The 22,178-nt window shown below is 45.3% G+C and overlaps 1 protein-coding gene across 3 annotated transcripts in view; it reads left to right on the top strand.

The window, feature by feature from the left end:
- Nucleotides 1-22,178, top strand: part of LOC135031779 (uncharacterized) — a 935,328-nt gene that overhangs the window by 332,209 nt on the left and 580,941 nt on the right. For all 3 annotated transcript variants that reach the window (XM_063954034.1, XM_063954035.1, XM_063954033.1), the window contains exons 9-10: nt 1,571-1,739; nt 3,886-4,064. In XM_063954034.1, coding sequence (XP_063810104.1) covers nt 1,571-1,739; nt 3,886-4,064 — 348 coding nt within the window. The remainder of the gene's footprint in view (nt 1-1,570; nt 1,740-3,885; nt 4,065-22,178) is intronic.

Genomic DNA, 22,178 nt, shown 5'->3' with positions numbered 1-22,178 from the left:
TTTTTGGGGATTATAGGAAGCCATAGTAATGTAAAGCAGTCAAACAAGGTTACACTTGTCATGGCAATTAGGATTGATTGAGGCAGGGACAGAAGAGTGACTAACCAGGTGGATAAATATTGATTATTTTGACTACATATTGAGATACTGGGAGTAGAAATTGATTGAAGTAAGACTGGTCAGATGGATCCATCAACTGAACTGAGATGGCACCTATAGTACCAGAAAAGCAATCTATGCATACCCTCCAACTGTACCTTTTTGGCAGGTACAGTACCTTTTTTTTATGGTCTGTACCGATTTTTGGCTCTCCAAACTTCCATTGAAAGTATAGAAAAAGGGGTGTGGCCATGCCCTCTTTACCCGTGGCCACGCCCTTTTCCGAATTTGTACCTGTTTTTATGTGTAAAATGTTGGAGGGTATGTCTATGTATCTAATCACATAGAAAAGCCCATTTATAGCCAACACAATTCACACAATACTACACTGCAAAGAATCACTGGAACCCATTAGCCATGTTTTGTGATAGTGTGTGCATTGGAGGAGGTCAGTGACATTTTGTTCTCTCAGCTGTCCAAGAAAAAATTGTATGTAGACTTGTTTTGTTAGAAATATGTGGGAGGAGCCGAGTACAACCAGTAGTGCAATCTATTATTTCAGTGTGATTTTCCCTACAGCAAAGAATGTGAAAGAAACCAAAATGCATTGTTTTTTTTTTTTTGCTTTGTCTGTGTCAGAGGAACCCTAGGCAGAATATGTGGATGCGTATCTTAGAAAATGGTTTCTTCATGTATTTGAGACAGTCAATGGCTGAATCCACCATTTGAGTCACTTCAACTGACCCAAACAATTATTTGCCATGCGGGCATTTATACTTTCAAAACAAAATGAAACCACTGTCCAGAATGGGAAAATGCACTCTTTCAAAATTTCGTAGCATTTCCATTATGAGGATTCATGGTGAATATGTTTTGAAGTGCATTTCATGTCTTTTCAAATATGCAGCAGTACTTTGAGATTAGAGACTCGAGTCAGGGGACCTTTGGTGCAGTTGGAAAGATTCTACAGCTTTAGCCATCTAAAATATGGTGGCAATTCCAGATGTTTCTATAGTCTAGATTTTCATTTTAAACTGTGGAAAAGAGAATATGAAGGCCTTTAGTCCTAAATCATCCTATAAAGTTAGTTCAGTAAAACATTTAAAATTGTCAAGTTCATTGTGTCCTAGACTCTGATTCTCTGCACCAAACACTTGTCACTGAACTTAAAGGGCGAAAGTATAACCTACCCTTGGACCATCCAAGAGAGCCCCACCTAGGCGAGGTGATCTGGGAGATAATGAAGAACTCCATGTGACGCTGTGGGATAGATGAAAGTAAAACCTAATATCATTCTAAAGGAGCTTATGGCATCTAATATGGAGTGATACATTTACTTAAATGCATGTAACCTATGAAATGACTGATAATACTTCTAAAGAACAAAGAATTATATTTGACATGTAGTTGGATATTATGATGATATTAAGAATGTGCCTTCTATTATCTAACAGTTGTTTTTGTCTAATAGAAATTTCGAAGCACACCCTCTATGTATCAGTTTGCAACGGATGAACAAATGATTAATGAGTCAAGCAAATCCTTAAATGTACTGTACGTTTACAATGGTACCTATGAGCCATACTTCATCCATTGGCTGTTCCCTCTGCAAATGGCATTCAAACAAATAGCACCCAAAGGTAAAGCTGCACTAGAAGCAAGTACACTTATATTTTTTTTTTAAGGGACTGTGGACCTGATTCAGAAATGGACGGTATTGCACAGCTGCTATGTCTGCATATGCAGCAGCTGTACTAATGGGATGTCTTCATTACGCCGGAATTCTGACACCCCTCAGATCACCAACAGCTGGGATGCCGAAGGTGAGTATCGGGGTTCAGGGTTATGGCTAGGGCCGGGGATGTTAAAGTTAGGATTAGGCACTAGAGGGAGTTAGGATTAGGCACTAGGGGGGTGGTTAGCCATTGCCAATCCCTATCACCGAGGGTTAGCCGCAGCCGACCCCCCTGATGGGTTAGCCATAGCTATCACCCCCAAGGATTAGGGTCGGAGGTAGGGGTAGAAATACTTACACCCTCCAATGTCGGGATCTTCACAGTCGGGATGCTGCTGTTGGTTTTGTGACCGCCACTGTCCAAACTGGCGGGATTTTGTATGTATTCCGTGTTAAAATATGCAAAAGAAGCAGGAGGAGACTGTAGTAGAAAGATGCCCACTACATGCTTTTGTGATCCGCTGCTATGTCCAAATACACAGCATCGGATCGTCAGTGTGATCAATGGTCATCTGAGTAACCCTCAGGTTTTTCAGGGTTGCTAGTGTTTTTACATTGCCAGGGCCAGTGAAGCTGCATCGGAAAACGCAGACCCTGGTCTCGGCATGCATGCAAAATTTATCTGACATGCCTTCATTTTGTAAAGCGATTCCCAACGCCACCTCCGAATGGTGGCAGGCTGTCACTCACATTACGTCTGCAGCCGCACTTAGGGGGTTATTCAGTAAGGATTGCAGATTCTGCTTTTTAGCAGAATCTGCAATCCTTTTGTTTCGCATGCTGGGGGCCGCTCATCGCAAGGCAAGGCTGCCTAGCATGCAGAATGGCCTGCCCAGTGACAACTGTGGACATCACTCTGCAGCCGCAGCTACGCTGCGTATGCAGGGAGTCCGCCGCCATTTTCTTGATCGGAACGGCTGCGTGTAAGGCCACACAGCTGCCCAGAAATGACACCAGTCCTCCCCCATTTTGTCCACGCCATCCCTGCAATGGTCCGTCCCCACCTGCCCCACAAACGCCTCTGCCTGTCAATTAGGCAGAGGTGTTCGCAGCTGCTGCTAGTGCACGCACAGGACTTCCTGTGTGTGCGCATTACTGCCTGGAATGGGGTTATTGCAGTCGCAACGATTAGCGATGCAACCTGAATAATCCCCTTAGTCTGGCGACGCAGGACCCGATCTGCACATGTGCAGTACGGGTCATGTGCACGTGGAGATCAACTAACAGGTGCTGATTGGCTGGAGCACCATTTATCATCATAAATCTCGTTAGGTATGATAAAACTCGTTGATGAATCAGCCCCATAGTTTTAGGTTTCAATAAAAAGAAAAATGTAATTTTATTTAATCTTAACCCTTTATGAGCCATTGCAAGTGTCTGGTGTATCCCAGTGGTAAAGTAGATGAATGAGACCCTAAGTAACCCAAAAAAAAAAAATGGTTTGGTCATTTAGGCCCAGTGTCCATTCTAATGGACAACAGTTTGCTAGGTGTTGTAACTCGTACACCAAAAATTCGAATTCGATATTTTCATAGTCTAGCAATTCCAGTTATTCTTTTCGTAACAATTTTCCCAAAATTAGATTTATAAAGTACATTGTTTTACTTGTAAAGTAGGAGACTTACCTCGTGGCGATCATTCTGGGTCTATCTGCTGGAAAATGTTCACAGTATTCTCATACATTTAAATTGCATTGGCAGTTGAATGCCAACCGTCATCATCATCTTCATACATTCTACGCAATTCTTTAATAATGTCCACTTAACTGGTCAAGGGGTCATTAAGGGATAACATCATAATTAAAATTAATCTTATTGAACCCAAATAATTTTTGTCTTATTTCACCTGATAATTAACCTTGAGTCTGGGACAGGACAGTACTCTAATTTGCAAGTAATTGCATTGAAGTGTTTACGATTCGTGTTTTTCAAAGTTACAGTCATGGAATTATTTTTAATATGTGTTCTTATTTTTGTTTTCTTGCTAGTTTAATCTGCTGTTTTCACCAAGGTTTATTTCTAGATTGTGAAATAAATATTTTGCTTTTTCAGCTGAGCATCCATATGAATTATTCATGTATCTGCATCTTCTGATTAAAAACATATTCCCTTCATGGATGGAAATTTTTGCAATGGCTGAGCGAGTCATGGTTACCCTACAAACAGAGGATGCGGAGCTGTTTACTCATCTTCAACGTAGTTTTCAAACTAATTTGACTTTCAACCCAAAAGTAAGAGCTTTTTATTTTATCTTTAAAATTGTTATTATTCAGTGTATCTTTCAATACATTATTATTAATAACTGCAAGGTGAATTTACTTGTAGCTGGAGTGGCTCTTCATGATTATGTTAAGCATAAATACAAATGTTTTCAGTTGATGACGTTGGCCTGATTGAGAGATGCATACAAATACGTTCTGCGGACAGATATAATGACTTTTAGCAACTGCACATTTGTGGGAAGCTGCATTTGAAAGTTTTAGTGACTACAGGCAATTCAGGGTTCTATGCATCTTAGCTGCATCTCCAGTTGCGGCTTTGTGGGTTTAATAAGCACCTGGGAGTTTGCACGTAGGATAAATGTGTCATTGCTGTATAGGAGGAATTGCGCATACACAGAGTCCGTCTGATTTTAGACAGATCTCTTAAGCCCAGTACACACTAGGCGATTCCCACTGATGCCAATATTGGCGGCGGTGTGGACCCAGTGGGGTGCTGACATTGGCAAATGCATACACACTTGCCGATGCCAACGGGGAAGGGAGCGATGGCAAGGGGCATCTGCAGCATGGCTGTCGTTAATGAGGACCTCCCTCATCTGTACATGTTCAGACGAGGGAGGGGGTCGTTAACGATAATTAGTGTACACACCAGTGCTGCAAGTATTGGCGGTAGGGGCCGGTACGGCGTACCTGTAAGAAAATCTCAGCAGGTACTCCGTACCGCCGGGCTGCCACCTTGCAGGCACCGGGTGTTGGAGAGAGGAGAGCGTAGCATGCGCCTTTCCTGTCCTGCATGCGAGTCCCCTGAGTCCGGCAGCAGCTGCAGCGTGCACTAAGCCAGTTCGTGAGCCAATCAGAGCTTGCGGTCCGGCAGCCACTCAGGAGCCGCTGCTGCCGGCCCGCAAGCCCTGATTGGCTTGCGGACCGGCGCCAGTTCAGGAGACCGGACTGAGGGCAGGAGGGACAGGAGGAGTGCGTGCTGTGCTCTCCTCTCCCCAGCAGCAGAAGATAGTGCCAGCCCCAGGCAGCAGCAACAACAGTGAGTTGCACTGCTGGGGCATATCTGGCACTCTGGGGGCATGTATATCTGGCACTGTGGGGGGCATATCTGGCACTGTGGGGGCATGTATATCTGGTACTGTGGGCCCATATCTGGCACTGTGGGGGCCAGTGGTGCAAGTAGAAAAAATGTGTTATAGGTACTGTGTGTGCACCAAAAAATGGGTGTGGCCAAATGCCACATGGGGCGTGGCCAATGAAACTGGGGGCGTGATACACATATGGGGGGCAAGATACACTTATGACACCAATAGTGCCAGATACACATATGCCCCCACAGTGCCAGATACGCCCCCACCGTGCCAGATATGCTCCTACAGTGCCAGATGCACAAATGCCCCACGGTGCTAGATACACACCAGTAGTGCCCCATAGTGCCAGATACACATTGCCCCAGAGTGTCAGATACACACATGCCCCCACTGTGCCAGATATGCCCCCACTGCGCCAGATACACAAATGCCTCCACAGTGCCAAATACACATGCCCCCAAAGTGCCATATACACATATGCCCCCAGAGTGCCAGATATGCCCCTTCAGTGCCAGATATGCCCCTTCAGTGCCAGATATGCCCCTTCAGTGCCAGATATGCCCCTTCAGTGCCAGATATGCCCCCTCAGTGTCAGATACACATATGCCCCCACAGTGCCAGATATGCCCCCACAGTGCCAGATATACATGCCCCCACAGTGCCAGATATACATGCCCCCACAGTGCCAGATACACATATGCCCCCACAGTGCCAGATATGCCCCCACAGTGCCAGATATACATTCCCCCACAGTGCCAGATATGTCCCCAGTGCCAACTATGCCCTCACAGTGCCAGCTATGCCCTCACAGTGCCAGCTATGCCCCCACAGTGCCAGATATACATGCCCCCACAGTGCCAGATACACATGCCCCCACAGTGCCAGATATGCCCCCACAGTGCCAGATACACATGCCCCCAGAGTGGCACTATCTTCTGCTGCTGGGGAGAGAAGAGTGCAGCACACGCTCCTCCTGTCCCTCTCCTGCCCTCAGTCCAGTCTCCTGAACTGGCTCCAGTCCGCGAGCCAATCAGTGCTCGCGGTCCGGCAGCAGTGGCTCCTGATTGGCTGCTGGTCCTTGAGCTCTGATTGGCTCACGAATCGGCTCAGTGCACGCTGCCGCTGGACTCAGGGGACTCGCAGGCAGGAGAGGAGAGGTGCATGCTGCGCTCTCCTCTCTCCAAAACCCGGTGTCTACAAGGTGGCAGCCAGGCGGTATGGCATACCTGCTGCCATACTTGCAGCACTTGTGGGGGCATATCTGGCACTGTGGGGGGCATATGTGTATCTGGCACTATTGGTGTCAGAAGTGTATCTGCCCCCCCCCATATGTGTATCACGCCCCCATATTCATTGGCCACGCCCCATGTGGCATTTGGCCACACCCATTTTTCCGGCGCGCACACAGTACCTATAAGAATTTTTTTTACTTGCACCACTGGCCCCCACAGTGCCAATCAGGGCTCACTGTCTGGCAGCAGCGGTTCCTGATTGGCTGCCGGTCCACGAGCTCTGATTGGCTCACGAACCGGCTCAGTGCACGCCGCCGCTGCTGGACTGGGGACTCGCAGGCAGTAGAGGAGAGGCGCATGCTGCGCTCTCCTCTCTCCAACACCCGATGTCTGCAAGGTGGCAACCCGGCGGTACGGCATAGCTGCTGGTATTTTCTTACAGGAACGCCGTACCGCCATACATGCAGCACTGGTGTGTACACTCATTATCGTTAACGACCCCCTCCCTCCTTCGGCGCACGTACACAGTACCTATAAGACATTTTTTCTACTTGCAACACTGGTACACACTAGGCGATATTGTGAACACTATCACTCAGATAGCGCTTTCTGAGCGATATTGTTCACAATATCGCCTAGTGTATATGGGGTTTTACAATAAGGATAAGGGGTGTGGTATGTTAGGTAGATTAGGCTTAGGTCGACAGTGTCTAGGTCGACCACTATTGGTCGACATGGTTTCTAGGTTGACAGAGACTCTAGGTCGACATGAGAAAAGGTTGACATAAGGTTTTTTTACTTTTTTTGATATCATTTTCTCCGTACAGTGACCAGGAACCCCAATTGGTGCACCATGTCCCCTCACATGGCTCGCTTTGCTACCGCTGCGCTCGGCACAGGTTACCGTTCCCAATTGTAGTCCACGTGGATCGTAAAGTATGACAAAGTTAAAAAAAAAAATGTCAACCTAGAAACCATGTCAACCTACTTACTGTTGACCAATAGTGGTCGACCTACTTACTGTCAACCTAAAGACCGGATCCCAAGGATAAGGCTGGTGTAAGTCGTATAGTGATAATGGATGCTTTCACAATCGTATGTATAAGGGTGGTGCAGTTGCATATGTGGCGAACTTTAAATACATGAAGATATTCGATTTTGTTTGGTGCCACTGATGCAGCTGAATTGTGGTCATCTCTGAATCACTCTCTTTATCGTCTGAGAAACCAGATTTTAGTGATGCTTGAGCTACAACATGTTGTCTTACATCCATGAATACCTCCTACCCAGTTCTGAAGTGGCATCCTCTTTTTCCATCACAAAATTGTTGAGCAGAAGATAGTTGTGTGGTGATTAAAATCTTTAAAAGTAATTGACAAAAGTGCGTTCACAAAACAAATTAAATTTTAGGACTTATTGTCCCATTTTACAGTGAATATGTCCCTTTGAATTTAGGAAATGTATAAATTTACAGATCTAGGGGTTTATTTACTAAGATTCGTGTTCCTGACGAATTGGTGGGAGTTTAAACTCAAATTTTATCGGCTGTATGTTTCTGCAACTTTTTGAAATTATTTTCGGTAATTTACTAAGCTGCCGAGTTTTAGTTTTTCATATTTTCCGATGTCGATGTTATTCGTATTGTCGGGCAGTGTTTTACGGGAGTGATTAGTAAAACACTGCCAGACATAACACAGTGAAGACAGGCCGGATCAGTGAGATCCATGCAGGGCTTCATTGTGTACCGTATGAAAAGAGTTAATACAGTTAAAAGTGTGGAAAAAAAAATGTGTGGGGTCCCCCCTCCTAAGCATAACCAGCCTCGGGCTCTTTGAGCCGGCCCTGGTTGTTTAAATACCGGGGGGGAAATGACTGGGGTCCCCTCGTACTTAGACAACCGGCACTGGGCTCTTGGGCCGGCCCTGGTTCCAAAAATCTGGGGGACAAAAGACATAAGGGTCCCCCGTGTTTTAAAACCAGCACCGGGCTCCACTAGCCGTGAAGATAATGGCACGCCCGTGGGACACTTTTATATAGGTCCCTGAGGCCGTGGCATTAGCCCCCCCCCCAACTAGTCATCCCTGGCCGGGGTTCCCTTGAGGAGTGGGGACCCCTTAAATCAAGGGGTCCCCAATTAACTTTGTGGTTAACAGCAGACCGCAAAGTTCCCATCATAGGCCAGAATGGAGCTGCGCTAAGCTCCATTCTAGCCACTGATTGACAGGCTAGGCACGCACAGCCAATCAGGAGAGTGCTATGACGTGGCGCTCCCTGATTGGCTGGCGGGATCTCCAGTAACAGCAGTCACGGGGGATCCCGGCCTTCGGGAAAAGGGGTTTCATGTGTAAACATGGAACCCCTTTAGTGCGTTGGACTGGAGTTTTTTCGTTTTTTTTTTTTTAACCCTGTGGATTCTACATGGAACGAAGAGGACCGATCATCACTGGAAAATAGGTGAGTATTTTGGGCTTTTTTTTCCAGGTTTCCAATTGGATTCTACTTGACAAGGGGACCGAGGGGCTCCGTGGGACACTAGATAAGTATGTGTAAGTGTGCATGTATGTTAATTAAAGTTATACTGTCACGGTATGTGTGTATTGTTTTTATTTGGGTATTTCTTTTGTTGTAGAACTACAGGTACCAGCCAGCCTGTTATTTCCCCGCATGCTGGTACTTGTGGTTCTCCAAGTACCATATGGAAGCGGGGGAGGCTTGCTGGAACTTGTAGTTCCACAACAAAAGACAATATTCTTTTTTTACACAAAGGCTATCAGCCCCTCATCCACCGCCCAGGGATGGGGGGGACAGCCTCGGGCTTCACCCCTGGTCCTTGGGTGCCTGGAGGGGGGGGACCCCTTGATTTAAGGGGTCCCCACTCCTCCAGGGAACCCTGGCCAGGGGTGACTAGTTGGGGGGGGTAATGCCATGGCCGCAGGGACCTATATAAAAGTGTCCCCCAACTGTGGCATTATCTTCTCGGCTAGTGGAGCCCGGTGCTGGTTTTAAAAAATACGGGAGATCCCTACGTCTTTTGTCCCCCATATTTTTGGATCCAGGGCCAGCCCAAGAGCCCGGTGCTGGCTGTCTAAATACGGGGGGGACCCCAGTCATTTCCCCCCCGGTATTTAAACATCCAGGGCCGGCTCAAAGAACCCGAGGCTGGTTATGCTTAGGATGGGGGACCCCACGCAATTTTTTTTTTTAAAACTCTTTCAGACCCCTTGCCACAGATAAGCATGCACGGATCTCACTGATCCGTGCATGACTATCTGAACACGCCACCAAAAAGCAGGTCTATTTTAAAACTGTTTTTTTTTTACAAATTCTATGCTTTCCCGGCAGTGTTTGGCTATTGTTGGCAGTGATTGTGAATACAAATTCTTAGTAAATTACCAAGTTGTATCAAATAACAGGCGTGTTTGACCAATGGTCTATTCATTCGTATTGTGAACTCAGCCGGGAAAAAGAATGCGAATAGCCCCAACACTGCCAAGATTTGTGTTTAGTAAATTCCCGAGATGACACTTAGATTAAAAAAAAAACTCGGACAAAATCGGGACCTTAGTAAATATATCCCCTAGATAGTGGCTTCTGTCAAGGGTTCAGAGGTGCTAAATTTAGCCCAATGCAATTTGAATACTGTTGCTTTTTCTATTGCATCCAGTTCTTTGAATATAGAAATAAGATTCAAGGGCAGTGGGTGTGGTGGGGGGAGAGGGGAGGTTGTGGATTGGGACACACTCTGGAAGGTTTTGGTGCAAAACTTTTACTTTTCAATGTAATTTGATATATACTGGGAAGTGGCAGAGATTGTTTATTTATCTTTACTGTCAATGGGATGCGTTATGCATCTTTTAGGGGGGCACACACTACACACCCTGCACCCATAGATTCACTTTACCTACGCTGCGGAAATACTCACAGTGGCACTCACCTCTCCCCAGAGCCCGGATGTATGTGCTGTATGTCTAACACAGAGGAAGATGGGGGGGGGGGGGGGGGGGGGTGTCAATGGGAGTAGGGAGAGGGACAATAACCTGGAACAACTTATACAGTAGCAAAATATAAATGTATTTAGTTTATAGGGCATTCATTTGCTTTGCATTGTATGGTATGCATAAAACCACTTATATGCAGTAAGTTAAGTAAGTTCTTAGGAGTTAGGGAGCTAAATGGAAATAGTTTTTATCACTAGTTTTTACACTGCTTTATTTTCCCTATGGGCAGATTCTAGAACTATTTTTTTTCTTCTTCACTGAATCCTCACAATGTCTTAAATAGTATAGTTACTAAATTAGTATTAGAGCTAGAGACAGCTCTGAATGGGGGAACTTTAATGATGGCCATGTTGTACTGTATATTAAAACATATACATTTGAGTAAAAATAAAAGAGAGGATACAATTGAACGGAACTTACTGAGATGATGGATAAAGATATTTTGAATATATATGCATACTGTAATGAAAATTTAAGAGCCATTTAATCTAAAGTCTAGTGCCAATAACACAACCTAGTGCTGCTAGTTACTTTTTAAGGGGACCACATTTAGAGGTGCTATACATCCCGGTTTTGCCGGGATTGTAAGGGAAATGAGGTCTGTGCCGTGGCATGTAGAATGTTCCAGTATTGTGGGGAGGGTGGCTTAAGAGGCAGCAGCAGGTGCAGGCACAGTGAGGGCGGGAGAGGCCATGCAGGAACGTAGGATGCTCCTGCTCCATGGTTCCCAGCGTCCGGCAGCGTATTATGACATAGTGAAGTTAACAGCAGCTGGCTGTATTTTACTTCCTGCCAACTGCAGCACGTGGGCATTCTTTTGCTAGTCTTGGTCTGTAAGGATCACTCCTTTCAGATCCAACCAGAGTGACCCCACTCAGAGACATCACACTTTAATTAATCACTAAGTGTTGTTCATAACATTCTATATGCTAGTAAATATAAACTAGACTAGTCTTACCCTGCAATAATGGAAAAAAATGAATAAGTGGAATTTAAATTGCTATCGTTCCCGGACTCCCAAAGTACATATTGTCCCACGCTGGACAGATGTTATGTGTTATATTTCCTTTCTATACATGATCTTAGCTACAGTATATGGGTAACTTCAGAGTTGAAGAGTCTTGACTGCGTTATTAGTTAACTCTGCCCCTGGCTAAGTTATCAATTCTCCTGAGTATGAGGTGTTTCAGAGCGTACATTTTCTACTAGTGCCAGGAGAGTCTTTGTACTCATACAGCATTTGCTGCTGTTTTTTTGTGCTGAGAGGAATGTGATGCTCTGTTAAGCAAACTATCTCATTTGTGACATTTTGGCAAGTGCCTGATTTCATCGGTGGACAAAATACTCACAAATCGCATTCCTAGTATTTTCTGGGCAATTAATTGCGAACAGTTTCCCCTCTGCTGAATATTGACATATGTTGTCAGTACAGTAATTACAACAGCTGATTCAGGATCCTTTGAATGAGTTAAAACCACACTAGCATTTAAAAAGGCAGATGGTAAGATGCCAGCGTTGGTGGATTGAAGTTGTAAAGCATTATTTGGTCATCACCCGTGCTCTGGCAGTCACCTCTTAGATACAGAATTGACAAAAAATTTATTTAGAAAAAGCATTATAGAAACATGACTGGAAATGTTTTTCTATACTGTATATTCAGCTAAAGTGTTTATGAAATTGTTTAACAGACTGTTCTCTGCCAGTAAGATTCAGGTCCATTTGTGTTTATGGCATCAATCAGATCAGCAAATTGAAAAAAAATAAAAATAACTTGTGCAGATAGAAAACATTTACCAGGCCCAATATTATGTAAATTAATAAATGCAGATTCATTTTAACAGTTAAAAAAAGAAAAATCAATGTAAAGCAGTTTAAAGGGCATATTCAATTGGCCACTGGACTTACCATGGGAAGATTGCCTCAAGCTTTAACACACGGTCCAATTCAATCTTACCATAAACAAAAATATAAATCTTGGTGCAGCTATCACATAAAAACTGTTAGTGGATTGTGTTATTATATGCATCTCCCCAATCGGTAATTCTTTATTACCTAAGATATACAAACTAACAAGAAAAGGTGAGGTAAAAAAACCATCGCCAAAGAGGGTGCCATATATATGAAACCAAAGACTATAATTAATAAGTATAAGATTTATTAATTAATTACAAAAATAACCATCCTCCTAGGTGATAATAAGCACATAATAGTAATATAATATGCAATAAAAATTGAAAAGGACAAAGGGGGGTATTCAATTACCTGCGATCATTGATCACAGGTAATTGTGTCAATGGGGGCTATTCAATTAGCTACGATTAGCCAGAGTGAGCAAAAAGCTTATCTGGGACTTTGTTTCACCTGCCTCAGCTGTTCTTGACAACTAGTTTCATCACATTCCATAAAATGTGATGGACAATGAAGTGGCAGAGTAGGCTGGTGAAGGAGCCTGGTGGTTGTAGCAACTAACCTCTTACTAAAGAATTCACTTTAGTGTACAGTTTACACTCACAATTGGGGCTGGTTTTGTCAACAAATGCCAATAGCAGATATCCGTAATGGTTAGTTGTTTACAACAAGGTAATGATGACATATTAAAATGTGGTAAACCATGGAGCGATTAAGTAAGCCATTCTATCACACTTCCCAACATTTTAAAGGGCAAAATGGGAACAATTAGGCAAGAGTTATATTTTGCATAAATTTTGCAAGAAACTTTTAAACCCCACCCAGATCTAATACAGTCACATCTATATTCTTGCAAATACACACTTTTCCAATAGTGCTCGACCCTTTCAGAGTCAGAGAATTGTATCAGTCCCAGCAATAGCAAGACAATTGGAAGATATGCCATTAAGCTTAATACAGGAGAGTGCAAGTGGGTTATTGCAATTTTCCTGTATTATGGTCAAAAGTAAACTGAACAATATTATACTAAATAAGTATTTCACACAGATTCTTTTTAATAAAAAAAGATGCAAAAGCTTGTGACATGTGACAGTTTGACAATGGATCAAAAGTTACATATATTATTTAATTGTCTAATATTTTAGTATTCTTTCATTGTTAATTTAGTATCTTATACAGACTTCAGTAGAATATGCTAAGAATGTCTTTTCTATACTTCTCTATTCATTTGCCACACAGTATCTTTTAATACACTGTGTGAAATAGGTATTACTGGGATTAAATATGATCTCAGTAGGACATATAGAGGGGAATTCAAATTGATCCCGGGGGGATGGGGTAATTCAATTGACACCAATATCCGGCATTATTAGAGATTTTGCTTCATCTTCCCAAAGGTAGTAGAAACAAAATCCCTGATAAGTAGATTCTACCTATTAATTTATTGAATATACTTGCTAAAAACTAGCTATAAGCTGATTGGTTGCTATGGGCAGCTTCTCCCCTTCTCTACTCTTTAGGAAGACTTGATACAACTCCTCCCAGTATGATCAATACAGTGTTATGAACCACAGGTAGTGGTTCATTCCTATTCTATATTTATAGTTGTCTTGCAGGCCAGGATTTCCCGTTGCTCTGGTTTGAGAAGACTCTTGTTTGCTGCCGGTGGTGAGTCTGTGTGATTGCAGCTTGTTCCCATGTGTTCAGCCTCACCTGTCTGTTGATTGCACCTCTCAGTTGTGCAGCAGGGCAGCTGCGCGACATAATTAATTAAGACTCTCTGTTATATGCTGGCTCAGTGCATTTCACAGAGGCTGGTGATATTTCCTGAGTTCCAGAGTTCTTGAGTTCTGAGCTAGTCTCTGCCAGTTCCTGAGCTCCTGTCTAGCAGTATCTGCCTAGCTGCTTTGAGTGTCGGTTCCTGAGTGTCGGTTCCTGAGTGTCGGTTCCTGTGTCTGATCCTGTGTCCTGCCGTGAAGCGTTCCTGTCCAGGAGTCCTGTGGCTTAGTCTGTGCCTGGGCGAGTGTCTGGCTTCTTGGTGTCCACCGGTCTGTCGTTTGGGATTCTGCCTGTCCTCCGGTTCTGAGAGTCTGTGTCGGCTACTTTGGGGGTTCCAGTCCGTTTGCCAGTATTTGTACCGGTTCCGTGAGTAGCGGCTTTGCCGCGTCCGTCGGCCTAGGCCGCAGTATTCTTTGGTTATAATTTGTTACTGGTGTTTTGCAGAGGGTTCTGCTTATGCTGTCACAGCCGGTACACAACAGTATTGTGTCGGCGAGTGGACAGCATTTCCTTGGTTGTTCTTTTCCTTTGGCGGCGTGCCGCACATATATTTAGTTTTAGGGTTGTTAGTAGCCCCTAGCCTTCTGTTTGCTTTAGTCAGAGGTCCCCTTGTCATGATCCTGTCTCGGTTCACGCCTTGTCTCAATCTAAGACCTGGGGGCATCGGAGTTGGGCAGACCTAATCCGCCCTTCAAACGCGGCTACCGTGGGCCCAAGAAACCATAGTCACTCAGGCGTGAACTGACCACACGGGTGAAACAATGGAGGTAGGGTGCTAGGGGCTATTTCCACACCACACCTTATTTCAGCATCACGTTCTGGTGCTCTGGACTCACTACGCAACATCTCCCTTGTTCTGAGCACCAGGAACCTAACATACAGAGTGCCATATATTCCAATAATTCCCCAGTGTGCCATGGTCACACCCCCATCCTGTCATCAACAGCTCCATGGGACTAATTCAGATGTGGTTGGAGTTACTATCACCGACAGTCTGCTGCCGCTCTGCGACCTGTGTCACAAGACCCATTCGCTCACACGCAAAACAGGTCCTGCACAAAGTACCGACCATATCTGAATCAGGACCCATGTTGGGAGATACCCGCTCTGAGGTTTATATGTCCTACTTAGAACAGTTATTGTTTTTCATCACAATGTTGAAACACTCTGAAATTAAACATTGACCAGAAGAGCCCCAGATGCTTCATTTTCATTACAAAATGCAGGATACTTCTCAATTTATTTTCCAATTAACTGTGTTAATAACATTTTACATGGATTGGTTCTATTCTGGGAAAAACCCTTGCTATGCCATGCATTTGCCTTTGCCGTGGCCAAGCAATTGAACATGGACGTCTGGTAGAGTGCTGGACTGCTCAGGCAGCTAAAACTCTCAGCCATAATAATTAGAAGTGAGAACTACAATGACACTACAGAAACGGATTATTACAATAATACTATGCATGTAGCAACAAAATGTGGATGAAAATGAGGGAGTCATTCAGATCTGATCGCTGCTGTGCGTTTTCGCACAGCGGGCGATCAAGTACTAACTGCGCATGCGTATGCACCGCAATGCGCACGCGCGCCGGACAGCAACAAAGGGTGACGGGATGGTGCAAAAAATCCGTTCGCACGGGCGTTCGCAAGGTGATTGACAGGAGGAAGACATGTGTGGGTGGTAACTGACCGTTTACTGGGACTGTGCTGAAAACCGCAGGAGTGCCCAAGCGTTTTCAGAGGGGGTGTCTGACGTTAGCTCTAGTCCCGATCATCCTGATGTGATCGCACTGAAGGAGTAAGTTCTGGGCAGCGCAGAGACTGCACAAAGTAGATTTAAGCAGCTCGGCGTACACATGGAATCGCACACTTGCATGGCGAATATACACCCCCTGGAGGCGGCGACTGTCTAAACGCAGAACAGCAAACTTAGCAGCCCAGTGATCAGGTCTTAATGACCCCCTTAGTTCATAGATAAAGCAATACAAAACCAGACCCCACTTCACTCAGCTTTATAGCCATTACAAAAAAATACATGTATTGAACAGGTAAAAAAAGTCTTTTCATGCAGATACAGGACTCCCTGCTTGTACGGCAGAACATCTACAGTAGGTAATGACATGGAAACAGTCACAGGCACAGCATATCACTTATTTGCATTTAACTACTTTGAGCTTAATGCTTTAGCTTGTATTGTTAATACTGTAGACTTGCATCTGGGACACATCAAGAAAGCCCTCTAGCATGTTAACAAAACCTGGTATACATATTCATTAAAAAATGCAATACTGCCAAAGCAAATGGCATGTCATTTACTGACAATGTAATGGAGGGTATTGCCACTTTTAACTTGTTGAATATTATTTTTATAATCTTATTTAATTTTACAACTATTTACTGTTCAGTACTAACTAACTCTAGCAGCTCACATCTAATTGAATCTGCCCCTTTTGAGTCATTTTGTAGGATTATGGTCTGTCATAGAAATTTGCATGGCAAAAATAAAAACATTGCTTTGAAGTAATGTTTTCTATGACTTTAGAACCATACCCATAATAAAGTAAACCTTTCTGCAGCAGGGTATATTGTGTTCCACAGGGAAATATCGGGGTGTAGAGTGGATCTTGATCCAGAGCAGGGTCGGCTCCAGGCCTACTAGCACCCTGAGTGAGAAAATGTAAAAGCGCCCCCCCCCCCAACCCCTATGTGCGCGCTCCAGGAAAAGTGGGCATGGTCTCCTGGAAAAGTGGGTGTGGCCTCGTAACTTCATATTATCAGACTATAAATATATTTTCACACCCCCTCTACGCACACAATTAGCAGCCTTACACATAACAGCCACAGTAGTGTTCCTTACGCACAATGTCTCCAGTATAGTGTCAGATACACATAATGTGCAGTGCCAGATAGATATGATATGCCCCCCAGCAGTGCCAGATAGATATGATATGCCCCCCAGCAGTGCCAGCTGCACATGACATGCCCCGCAGCCGTGCCAGCTACACATGACCTGCCCCGCAGCCATGCCAGCTACACATGACATGCCCCCCAGCAGTGCCCCCACAGTGCCGATATGCCCCCACAGTGCCAGATACACAAATGCCCCCACAATGCCAGATACATAAATGCCCCCACAGTGCAGATATGCCCCCACAGTGCCAGATACATAAATGCCCCCAGTGCCAGATACATAAATACCCCCACAGTTCCAGATACATAAATGCCCCCACAGTGCAGATATGCCCCCACAGTGCCAGATACATAAATGCCCCCACAGTGCAGATATGCCCCACAGTGCCATATACATAAATGCCCCCACAGGGCAGATATGCCCCCACAGTGCCAGATACATAAATGCCCCCCACAGTGCCAGATATGCCCCCACAGTGACAGATCCATAAATGCCCCCACAGTGCAGATGACCCCACAGTGCCAGATATGCCCCCACAGTGCAGATATGACCCCACAGTGATAGATCCATAAATGCCCCCCACAATACCTGCGGCGCGGGAGGGGGAGTGCTGCTGTCTGAGGGCGCGGCCCGGGACTGGAGGACTCTTCCAACGGTTGTGTGCTCAGCTCTATGCGCGCTGCGCGGGAGGGGGAGTGTGGCTGTCTGAGGGCGCGGGACTGGAGGACTCTTCCAACGGTGGTGTTCTCTATGCGCGCTGCACGGCGCCGGCATCTGACATCAGACGCCGGCACCGCACAGCGCGCATAGCGCGCACACACAGTTTAAGGCCGGGTAGAGCTGCACAGGGCCGGCTCCAGGTACGAATATGGCGGCGCCAGCGCTCGGCGCCCATTAAGGGTAGCGCCCTGCGCGGCCGCTCTATTCGAACATGCCTGGAGCCGGCCCTGATCCAGAGGCACCAACAGGCTAAAGCTTTAGGCTGTCCCGAGATGCATTGGGGCCTCCTCTATAATCCCGCCTCCAGGCACTGTGAGCTCAGTTTCAAGTTAGTTCCTGCAGCACCAGGTCACTTAACAGGGGGGCTGCACTGGGCAGCCCTGAAAAGCTTGCTATGAAGACTTCAAGGGCCGCAGCGCTGATATGTCAGTGTGACATTCAGTATTGCGGCTCTATCACCTCCTAAGCGTCGTTGCATACTCCCGCGGCCTGTTTCCAGGTACTTGCGGCGGAGACGCCCTTTGGCTTTAGGCACATGGTTTCAGACGCTCTCCTGGTTTGCGTGGCTGCTACGGGGAGGATGAAAGAGGGTCCCCCAGGTGGGACATGCCTTTAAATCACGTTCCTGTTGTGGTATAGGGAGACGGACCACAACGGTGGCGTGGACACTGTCACACTGTCGAGCAATGACACTGTCGCGCATGGACCCCACTAGACCACCGGGGCATATTGAGTACAGGTTGGGTGAACTAACACCCCATTTAATAGAGTTCACAGTACCCGGGGTCGAAGTCCAGCATAGGGTAGGTGGCGCTTGACCTGTAACCCCCGCCTGGCCCAAGGCGCCATCTACTGCAGATTTTCCCACCTTGGGGCTGCCTCACACTCTCCCTCACTCCCTGACTGAGACACTGGGTGCCATCTTCTAAGCATAGCCGCTGCTGGTCTCCGGGGCTGCAGTGCAAGGTCTCCCTTGTAAAGCCGCCTGTATACAGCGCTGTGACTTTACAAACACTTGAGTATTCTACATGTCTTTATACAGACAGCATTAGTTAGGAAAAAGTGTAATTATTGCAGGATATATTGTACGAGAATTCTGATATATACTTCCGGTCTGGGACCGTGCTGTGTTTATATATATATATATATGTGTGAAAAAAAGGTGCAAACAGCGCTACAACCTGAATACAATATAACCAGATATCCCTAAATTGGGAGATAAATATATTACACAAGTAACAGTGCAAAACCGTATTATTAATAACACTCCCAAATGAATGGTGTCGCAACCAGATTTCAAAATGTCCAATTCCCAAGGGAACTTAGTGTTCAAATTTGTTCTAGTGGTAAAACAGTTGCGCCTTCAGTGTTTGTGAATAAAGCTTTGTGAATCCTTTAGTGGTAGTAAAAGTATGCGTACCAGACATATGTAGAAAATTCGCTTTGTTTAAAAAGTCTTTGCATCTGGATGTTCTTTATTCGCACTGTCTCTCCATTCCCATCCGTCCGGTCATTGGTGTGGAGTTTGTACGTATATGCGAAAAGACAGTGTGTCAATGTGCTGCTCTTTTATAAGAGTGACTGAGTGCTATTTTTGTGCAAAATTAGCAGTAAAGTGAATATGTGCAAAGAGAGGTGCTGTGAGTGCTTTGTAAAAAGCATATAAGCAAATAAAGATGAGTTTTTAAAACTTGCAGTGTGCTGATTCCCTTTTTCCTTAGGTAATGTGCTTATATACCATTTTTTTTATAAAAGGTGCAGCACCAAGTATCTCAGTGTTTCAATGAGAGATATGTGAATATGAGGCACTTACATCTATAATTGCCATGGATTAAAAAGATGCTGCCATCATTCCGTCATCAGGTCTCTTTCTGCTTGGGATCCTGTGGGTAGACATCAGGTGGTCCAAGTCGTGGTCTTTTCAGAGGTCTCTGCTCATAGCTAAGAATCCCCAAAGCAGCCATGACTTTTCATGATAATCTGTGCTGGAATTAGGTAGGGCACAAGGAGTCACTGCAAGGAGACAGAATAAACTCCCAGCAAATCTTGGCCTCAGGCTATGCAGCACTGGTGTCCGGTCTCTCTCCGGTGCCTGGTAGTGGGGTGACCTCCTGGCCAGGTTACTTGCTGGTGTCACCAGGGATATGGTGCAAGCCGGGGATGCTGCAGATTTAGTGCCTCAGCAGCAGATACAGATGTATCTGCTGCTGAGGCACTAAATCTGCAGCATCCCCGGCTTGCACCATATCCCTGGTGACACCAGCAAGTAACCTGGCCAGGAGGTCACCCCACTACCAGGCACCGGAGAGAGACCGGACATCAGTGCTGCATAGCCTGAGGCCAAGATTTGCTGGGAGTTTATTCTGTCTCCTTGCAGTGACTCCTTGTGCCCTACCTAATTCCAGCACAGATTATCATGAAAAGTCATGGCTGCTTTGGGGATTCTTAGCTATGAGCAGAGACCTCTGAAAAGACCACGACTTGGACCACCTGATGTCTACCCACAGGATCCCAAGCAGAAAGAGACCTGATGACGGAATGATGGCAGCATCTTTTTAATCCATGGCAATTATAGATGTAAGTGCCTCATATTCACATATCTCTCATTGAAACACTGAGATACTTGGTGCTGCACCTTTTAAAAAAAATGGTATATAAGCACATTACCTAAGGAAAAAGGGAATCAGCACACTGCAAGTTTTAAAAACTCATCTTTATTTGCTTATATGCTTTTTACAAAGCACTCACAGCACCTCTCTTTGCACATATTCACTTTACTGCTAATTTTGCACAAAAATAGCACTCAGTCACTCTTATAAAAGAGCAGCACATTGACACACTGTCTTTTCGCATATACGTACAAACTCCACACCAATGACCGGACGGATGGGAATGGAGAGACAGTGCGAATAAAGAACATCCAGATGCAAAGACTTTTTAAACAAAGCGAATTTTCTACATATGTCTGGTACGCATACTTTTACTACCACTAAAGGATTCACAAAGCTTTATTCACAAACACTGAAGGCGCAACTGTTTTACCACTAGAACATATATATATATATATATATATATATATATATATACAGCATCTGGTGTCCGGCACTCCAAAGAGTTAAAAGCTTAGGTACCCAGGTGCCCTCAGTAGAGGTATTGTATACACACGTGCAAAGATGGACAGCGGCACTCCGGGATTTGTAAAGTGCAAAAGTTACTTTATAGTCAAAAAGCACACATGGGGAACGACGTTTCGGGGCTTGTAGCCCCTTTGTCAGTTCCTCATGTGTGCTTTTTGACTATAAAGTAACTTTTGCACTTTACAAATCCCAGAGTGCCGCTGTCCATCTTTGCACGTGTATATATATATATATAGATAGATCGGTACATATACTAGTCCAGTGCAGTTTTATTGTCATAATAATTATCTGCATTGCCTGTGACTGTGTGTGTCTGTATCTGCTATGTGGTTTCACTTTCAGTGTTTCCCAGATATATATATATATATATATATATATATATCACTATATTCTGTACCCTAAGGGACTGGGATCTGATTCAGACCTGATCGCTGCTGTGCGTTTTTGCACAGTAGCGTTCAGGTCTGAACTGTGCATGCACCGGCGCCACAGTGCACCGGCGCATGCCAGACAGCCGACAACTGTCTCAGCCCTGTGATCGCCTCTGTCTGATTGACAGGCAGAGGCGGTCGCTGGGTGGGAGGGGGCAGACCGGCGGCATTTGGCCTCCATTTAAGGGACTTGGTCTTGGCAATGCAGGCGTGTCCAGACCATTGGGGAAGCAGGCCGTGGCGGCTGCGTGACATCACACGCAGCCGCTGAAACCCTCACATCGACGGGTAGCTCCCTGCCAGCGCACAGGAGCTGCGCAGGTGGGGAGCTACTCTTCAAGCACAAAAGCATCGCTGACGTGCAATGCTTTTGTACTTGTGTGATGGGGCAGGGCCTGACATGCGGGGCGAACTAGCACTGTGCTGGGTGTCCCTCCACATGTCAGGGAAGCTGATCGTGGATGTACTAAATTTAGCACATCTATGATCAGGTCTGAATTACTCCCCCGGTGCGTCTGGGTCATACATGTATTCTACTGTGTATTCAGTCACATAATACCAGATTTATTTGCAGGTGTTGTGTACTATGTATTCAGTTACATACTAACGGATTTATTTGCAGGTATTATACTCTGTCTGGCTTTAATGTACTAATTTGCTCTGTGTTGCATTTGTGTACAATGTCTAACAAGAAGGGCAGTAAGTCTGTGGACGCTCCTGTATCATGCAGACCATGCGCCAAAAATTTACCAGATAGGGAAGTTTTGTATGATAGTCTGTGTACTGTGTGTCATACATCTACCAGTCAGTCCGTAGCTCCTGTACCCAAGCAGGAGTCTCCCTAGGTAGTGTTCACAAACCTACTGGGTACTCTGGTGGAACGCCTTACGCCCCCTATGGGACCATCTGTGCCACT

Source organism: Pseudophryne corroboree, chromosome 2 (assembly GCF_028390025.1).
Source record: "Pseudophryne corroboree isolate aPseCor3 chromosome 2, aPseCor3.hap2, whole genome shotgun sequence".
NCBI lineage: Eukaryota > Metazoa > Chordata > Amphibia > Anura > Myobatrachidae > Pseudophryne > Pseudophryne corroboree.
This window is presented reverse-complemented; position numbering and strand designations above follow the sequence as displayed.